This window comes from Lycium barbarum, chromosome 11 (genome assembly GCF_019175385.1).
Source record: "Lycium barbarum isolate Lr01 chromosome 11, ASM1917538v2, whole genome shotgun sequence".
NCBI lineage: Eukaryota > Viridiplantae > Streptophyta > Magnoliopsida > Solanales > Solanaceae > Lycium > Lycium barbarum.
Window position 1 is genome coordinate 112969366 of NC_083347.1, and position 8047 is coordinate 112977412.

The 8047-nt window shown below is 35.2% G+C and overlaps 1 protein-coding gene across 1 annotated transcript; it reads left to right on the forward strand.

Moving 5' to 3' along the window:
- The first annotated feature begins 3093 nt into the window (after positions 1-3093).
- LOC132619124 (uncharacterized) lies at positions 3094-7645 on the forward strand. The gene is made up of 3 exons (XM_060334083.1): positions 3094-4359; positions 5133-5841; positions 6394-7645. The coding sequence occupies exons 1-3, from the start codon at positions 3798-3800 to the stop codon at positions 7064-7066; spliced, it is 1944 nt and encodes a 647-aa protein (XP_060190066.1). The 5' UTR covers positions 3094-3797; the 3' UTR covers positions 7067-7645.
- Positions 7646-8047: the final 402 nt, after the last annotated feature.

Here is an 8047-nt window from a genome sequence, read left to right on the forward strand (position 1 = left end):
TTTCTTAAAATCCTAAAGCGTCACTTATTTAGAAACAAAATAAAAAGCTTAAAAAGTTACTTAATATAGAATGGAGGGAGTTTATATCAAGGGTGGGTAGGAAAATCAGGAAACAGATATTAGACTATTTAAAGAATTTGAATTCTTCTGTCTCATCGGTGAAAGGTACAGAGTTCAATAGGTGAGCAAGCACTTTACCACTGCAATAAACATCAAAGACAAATAAATTTTTGAGATAACAGTCTAAAATACGCCAATTTTTTGTTATTCCCCATACAAGTAAAGCACCTATCAAAAAGATACGTGGAGGGCTTCGAATTGATGCTCATTAGCCAAAAAAGACCCCGGCCAATCCAAGTAGCCAAGTGTATTTTTGAGGCCATTACATATTTATTGATAAGAAATTTGCTGGATGTAGAGGCAGATGCACTAGGGGCCGTTTAGTAGGAGGGATAGGATGAGCTGAATTATTAATTCAATGAAATTGGAATTAATCTTATGTTTAATTGGTGGGATAACTTTTATGATATCCCATCCAATTCCATGTAAATAGAATAAAACGTAGGGTAAAATGAGATTAATAATCTCATCTTATTCCATTCAATTCTATGTACATGGGATAATTTATCTTCCTATCAAACGATCCTAGGTGTTGACAGTAGGACCACGGAGGCATCAAATCAAATAATATTGCACCTGCCAATGTGCCGCAGAATCTGGCATGTGATAGTATTATTAGTCCCTAAAGTGAGACATATACAACCCCACATTGTTTGTGACCTGGCTTTCAGATTATAACAGGGTACACCAGGCCATGCAATGCAAGCTAGTTATAAGGGTGACAACTGACAACCATTAAATAAATTTCAGTAGTAAACCAAATGAAAATCTCAGTCAGAATTACTAGAATCAGAAAAACAAATTTATTACTACCTCAGATATTCTCTCTTTCATTTTACATGACAACTTTTTTATTTTTATTCAGTTTCAAGAAAATGACATTTTTCATAAAAATCTTTAAATTTTAAAATTTATTTTTATTCTTACTGATATATTTTTATAACTATAACTAATAGCTTGTCCGGTCATTCTTTTCGAGCCCCTAAAAAATGAAAAAAACTTTAGGGTGCTCCGCCCCCAGAAATGGACCCCGCATTGCGCGATCCAAATTTAATCAGGCTTCAAAATAGATATCGAACACCGGGTGCGAAACCAACTACCGTTAATTGAAGGGGAATGGAAACATACATGAGAGATTGCAGATTTTGAAGATTCTGAATCATGGAGCTACAGCACATACAATAGATATCCTATGTTCCTTTTTTTATAAAAATAAAAACTCGAATAGCAGTTTCTAAAGGGGATGTTAGTTCATTCATACATAGCGCATTAAATTCATGCACTATAGCTAAAAAAAAAAAAAAAAAAAAAAATTGCCACATTAGTCAGGGACCTTTGGGGAAAAAACACCTTTCATTTAGGTTCAGGATTCACATTAAACCTTGTCACATAAAATGAGTCCATTTTATGTGATTTACTATTTTGCTTCCGTTTGAATGTTTTCTTTTTTACGTTAAAATATTTCAGTTTTCTTTTTAAATAAAATTTTTACATTAAAGTATTTCAGTTTTTTTTTTTTAAAAAAAAAAAAAGTGTACCACGTAAGCACAAATGAAATACTCCATACTCTAGATTGCAAGCCAATGACTATTAGGGGTGTTCATGGTTCGGTTTGGGTCGGTTATTGATTAAAATCATAACCAAACCAATTTAATCGGTTTTTAATTGTCTAAAACCATAACCAAACCAAATAAAATAATAACCACCGGTTTGGTTATTGTCGGTTTGGTTCGATTTTTCGATTTATGACTAGCAGCCACAAGATTTATCAGCAAAAACATTAAAAAGTTGAAAAAGACATGTTTTTTTTTTGTTCAAACGATAACTTTTATTTATAGTTTAAGGTGGAACATACATCATACAAACATTTTCACTATAGTGATAGTGTAGTACTCAAGTTATCCAAAGTTGTTAAACTATTACATAGAGAGCTAAAAACTAACTTAGTAGTGATTGCACCATTTTTGTCATCTTAATACACATAGCTGGAAATAAAGTAGAGCATAGGAGCTTTTAGTTGTTGTTACAAACATACATATTAATTAAACATAAAGACTACCTAAAATTAAAATTAAAATATATGAAATAAAAATACTTTGTGTAATGATCCCAAACTTTGGGGCAGTACTAGCATTTTGCCCCCAATTCGCCCATTTTATTAAAAAAACTTTGTGTAATGATCCCAAACTTCAGATGTTTTTCTATCATTATCCCCGAGGCTAGGGTCTTGACTACAAGGAGATGTTCTTTTCTGCTTTTTAGGAGGATTACTCACGGAAGAAGTATTAGGGTCATGTGCTTGAGTTGCAGCAACTGCTGATGTTACTGAAGTATCTTCTATAAGAATCTCCAAATCTACAACCTCTGTCCTTTTCATATAAAAAATATTAGAAGTTTAGGACCCATTCAGACAAGAAAAAAAGAAGGTATAAATTCGAAAAAAGAAGAAGAAACAACCTAAAATCAAATGGCTGACAAAGAAAGGCTAAAAATTTAAGTTAAAGACATTAGACTCTAACGTGAGCTTCTGTTAGTAGGTTTACACTTAACACTTAAAGAGTTAAAAGACTTAAAGACATGAGCTTGGATATATTCTTAAAAACATGGACCTTAAACAATCATGTGAAATAAGTAGACTAAAAATCAAATTAATGATTAAAAGATATAAAATATTTATAATTATTTATGAAAAACTAATATTATACATATAAATAATTATAAAATTTATGTATATAATTTATGTATATAATTTATCGGTTTGGTTCGGTTATTTATTCGGTTATTTTTTAATAGAATCATAACCAAACCAAATATTATCGGTTTTTAAAATTTAAAACCAAATCAAACCAAATATTAATTTTTTTATTCAATTTGATTAAATTTTAATTTTAACAAAAATCGTGAACAGCCTACTGACTATATAAAAAGGTCTCCTACTTTATTAAACCCACAAATCTCTCCGATAGCAGCTCACTCCAACTCCACTGTCAAATCTTCAAAAGCAACTTCTCAATGTAAACAAATCTGCCATCTTCATTTCTTTATCCTTTCAACACCAAAAAAGAATTTCCTTTTGGTTCACTTCTCCATTTTTATCCTCCAAAATTTTCAAAGTAAACTGAATAAAAACTCCATTTCAGTACTTCTTGATTGGTATTTCTTTGAAGTTATTTCCAAATCTCTAGTCTCAGATTTGCAACTTCTCGATGCAAACAGTCTGCTATTATTAAAACCCACAAATCCAAAACCCCACTTCCATTTCCTTTTCTTTCTTCTTACCCATTGTTCATTTCAGTACACACACACACAAAAAAAAAAAAATATATATACAATTAAAATAACCCCACCCACTTGTCACCTCTTTTCTTGACGTGTCCTTTTGGTTCAATATTTAAAAGGAAACTGAAAATAGACTCCATTTCTGTACTTCTTGATCTGTAATTTTGCTGAAATTATTACCAAGTCTCTGGTCTCCATTTGCAACTTCTCGATGCAAACAGTATTCTATTAAACCCACAAATCCAAAACCCCAGCTCATTTCTTTGCTCATTTCACTACACCAAAAACAAAAACAACAATAAAAATAAACCCTACCACTTTTCTGGACATTTCTTTTTGGTTCAGTATTTCTCCATTTTTTGTATTCTTTGAACTAGGCTTATAATTTGTGTTATTCAATGGCTGACATAGTGAAACAGATCTTAACAAAGCCAATCCAATTAGCAGACCAAGTAACAAAAGCAGCAGATGAAGCACAATCCTTCAAACAAGACTGCTTAGATATAAAATTCAAGACAGAAAAACTCGCCGCGCTGCTACGTCAAGCAGCGCGTGCGAGTAACGACCTTTACCAACGTCCAACTAAACGTATCATCGAAGACACTGAACAAGTACTTCAAAAAGCACTATCCATCGTAACAAAATGTCGTGCCAACGGCTTAGTAAAACGTGTCTTCACTATCATTCCTGCTGCTGCGTTTAGGAAAATGACTTCCCTACTGGAGAATTCTATTGGAGATGTGTCATGGTTGTTACGTGTTTCTGCTAATGCGAGTGAGAGGGGTGATGAGTATTTGGGGTTGCCACCTATTGCTGCGAATGAGCCAATATTGTGTTTGATATGGGAACAGATTGCGATTTTGTATACGGGCTTGCCTGATCAGAGAACGGATGCTGCTGCTTCGTTGGTTTCGTTAGCCAGGGATAATGATCGTTATGGGAAGTTGATCATCGAAGAAGGTGCGTCATTGAAACTCTCATCTAAAAGCTTAAACTTTACAGTATAATTATAGTAGTTAATTATATTGTGTTATGCTGTTCAGACTCTCCAAAAATATTATCGCACACGTGTTGGATCCGACACACACCAGTCTGACATTTTCGAATAGTATGAACAAATAACATTTGCACAAATTTTCTTTTTTGAGGCCATTATTTGATTATTTTTTTTTCCCGTCACCTCAGTGGGCTAAATTTAGCCGCAAAAACGAAAATCATCCAACTAATTTTAAGGGCAAGTTACACAATTGGCTGGTCGGTCAAAAATAATTATATGGGCTAGCCAAATATACATTAGTTTGTATCAAAAATGTATATTTGTTGTCTATTATACACTAATATACAAAAAATATATATCTGTTGGCTATTATTTTGGTGAGTGACTATTTATGTTAATTTCTCTAATTTTAAAAGCAAAATTTAGCCTATCGGGTTAACTGAGACAATAGTTAAACATTGGCCTCAAAAAATGCTATACAGTGCCAATAATCCTATTACGTTTCAACATGTTCAGTCACGTGCAGACCTTCTTTTTTCATGGACCAAACATATGTGGAAATATTTTCTGTGCTTTTTGTAGCATCGAACCGGAATTCTATCTGGTTTAATACCATTTTGAATTATGTTGATACGTTCAAGCTATTAAAAGTTGAAGGCATTTTTATGATTCAAAAGAAATTAAGCTATTAGAAAGAGCATACTTTTAATTAATTTATTATACTATGTCTCCACAGGTGGAGTTGGACCTTTGTTGAAATTATTGAAGGAAGGGAAATTGGAAGGTCAAGAAAATGCAGCTCAGGCAATTGGACTTCTTGGACGCGACCCGGAAAGTGTTGAACACATGGTACATGCTGGAGTTTGCTCAGTCTTCGCGAAAATCCTCAAAGAAGGTCCGATGAAAGTTCAGTCAGTAGTAGCATGGGCAGTTGCTGAGCTCGCTTCACATTACCCGAAATGCCAAGATCTTTTCCAGCAGCATAATATAGTCCGGTTACTCGTTAGCCATCTCGCGTTTGAGACGGTCCAAGAGCATAGCAAATATACCATCATAAGCAAAGCCACTTCGATTCATGCTGTTGTTTTGGCTAGCAATAACAATAGTAATGTGAACAAAAAGGCGAAGGAGGAGGATGCCAAGACGACTCATATTCCACATCCGTTGGGCAATAACAAGTCTAATCAAATGCACAATGTGATTACCGCCACTATGTCGATGAAGGGTCTAACGAAGACGACCCCTCAGCAGAATCTTGTCAATGGTGTTAACGTAAATAATGTCGTGAAGCAAAATCATTTCAATCAGAGCAATGTTTGTTCAACAGGGGCGGGTAACAATAAAGGGAGGGAAAATGAGGATCCTGCTACCAAGGCTTATATGAAGGCGATGGCTGCACAAGCTTTATGGAAACTAGCCAAGGGAAATTCCTCTATTTGTCGCAGGTAATAGATACTAGTTGAGGACAAGTTTTAGACTCGTCTGAAACTTTTATTGTTATTATTATTAATAATAGTAGTAGTATTAGTATTATGGCTGAAGTGGTGAAAACACCCCTAAACTTGGCACGTTTTCGTACTTTAGTCCCTGGACTATTGACCCTCTTAAAAACACCCCTAATCTTGGCCAACTTAATTTAAATTCACCCCCATGTTAGGACACCTCTGCAACGTGAATCTACGCACTGTCCACTTGGCATTTTCTTGCTATGCCATGTGGTAACATGGGGTGAATTTAAATTCAGTTTGCCAATATTAGGGGTGTTTTTAAGTGTAGCAATAGTTTGGGGATTAAAGTAATAATTCGTGTCAAGTTTAGGGGTGTTTTCACCACTTCAGCCTAGTATTATTTACATATATATTCTTAATGTATTTTTCACTTTTATTTTGTTATTATGATGATGATATGGTATGATCGAAAATGGAGAATGAGGATTCATATAGTTAACCCCAATTTGTTTGGGACTGACGCATAGTTATTGTTGTTGTTTTTCGCAGCATTACTGAATCGCGGGCCCTACTTTGCTTCGCGGTACTCTTGGAGAAAGGAACCGACGATGTTAAGTACAATTCTTCGATGGCGGTAATGGAAATCACAGCAGTGGCAGAACGAGATTCCGATTTGAGACGATCAGCGTTCAAGCCTAATACGACAGCTTGTAAAGCCGTTGTCGATCAATTGCTGAGAATCATCGAAAAAGGAGACTCGGATTTGCTTATTCCGTGTATTAATGCTATCGGGAATTTAGCTAGGACTTTTCGAGCAACAGAAACACGGATGATTAGTCCGTTAGTTAAGCTGCTCGACGTGCCCGAACCAGGAATTTCTAAAGAAGCTGCTATAGCACTTACGAAATTTGCTTGTTCGGATAACTACCTTCACATGGATCATTCAAAGGCAATTATAAATGCTGGTGGTGCAAAACATTTGATTCAACTTGTTTACTTTGGTGAACAAAAAGTTCAAGGTCCCGCATTAGTTCTGCTTTGTTACATCGCATTGCACGTTCCTGATAGCGAAGCGCTTGCTCAAGCCGAGGTGTTGACAGTGCTCGAATGGGCCTCGAAGCACGCGTACTTGAGCCAACATGAAAAGGGGGAGAAATTGTTGCAAGAAGCAAATGGCAGACTGGAACTTTATCAGTCTAGAGGATCAAGGGGATTCCATTGATTAACAATGACTCACTCTGCAGAATAATTTGTGTTATAAGGTGAAATTTTCTGTTACTTGTTTTAGATTTTCTTTTTGTTTCCTTTTGGTTAGAACTGTACATAAGATATGCCTTTTTAACCCTGCACTAGTTGTGTAGAATAAGCTCCTAATTGGATGATTCAGCATTGCTAATGCTCTACCTCTGTCGTAACTTTTTTGTTCCAGAATATGTATTATTGTATCTAAGACACAAAAATCCCTTGTTCTTGAGATGTATGGAGAATCAATTTTTTCGGCTTTCTTGTTCGTTTGTTTTTTTTTTTTATTAAGCACCGGATGTCCCGGTCTCTTTGAGCCCCGACTAATCCCGGGGGTGCACAGGCCCTCGGCAAGGAGTTTCCCGCAAGTGCACCACGGGTAATTCAAGGTTTTACCCCAGTCCGATGGCCCTCAGAAATTGTTTGCACCCAGTGGGTTTCGAACTTGAGACCTTGAAAGGGAGCACCCCAAGGCTCAAGCCAATTGCCACCAGGCCAATCCCTGAGTTGTAATTAAGAATTAGTGTTTTATTATATGTTAAGACTTTGTTATTGCTGTTATATTTAGATCATGTACGGAGTTTAACAACAACATTTTTACAGCTCATTTGTTTGCACTTAATGAAGGTCGTAATTTAATAATTTAAATTTTGAACATTAAGTGTATTTGTTTTAAGTCTTAATCGTTAAATGAGTTTGTCTTTTCTTATTTTACAACCACTTAATAGGTCTGAATAAATCTAAATGATCTATAACAAAGGCTTAATATCATTAAGATGCTATCACCACTAACCACCCCTTGTCATTATTAACAACCACCACAACCACTATCACTATCAATCACCACAACAATATTCACCATCACCAGCCACGATTTACTATCATCACCATCAATTACTATTATCATACAACTATTAATCACTATCAACGATCACTATCATCAGCCACCACTAATATACAC

Coding starts and splice junctions, on each gene's coding strand:
- LOC132619124 (XM_060334083.1), top strand. CDS start 3,798: ATGGCTGACATAGTGAAACAGATCTTAACAAAGCCAATCCAATTAGCA. Junction 4,360..5,132: donor GAAGTTGATCATCGAAGAAG/GTGCGTCATTGA, acceptor ATGTCTCCACAG/GTGGAGTTGGACCTTTGTTG. Junction 5,842..6,393: donor AATTCCTCTATTTGTCGCAG/GTAATAGATACT, acceptor TGTTTTTCGCAG/CATTACTGAATCGCGGGCCC.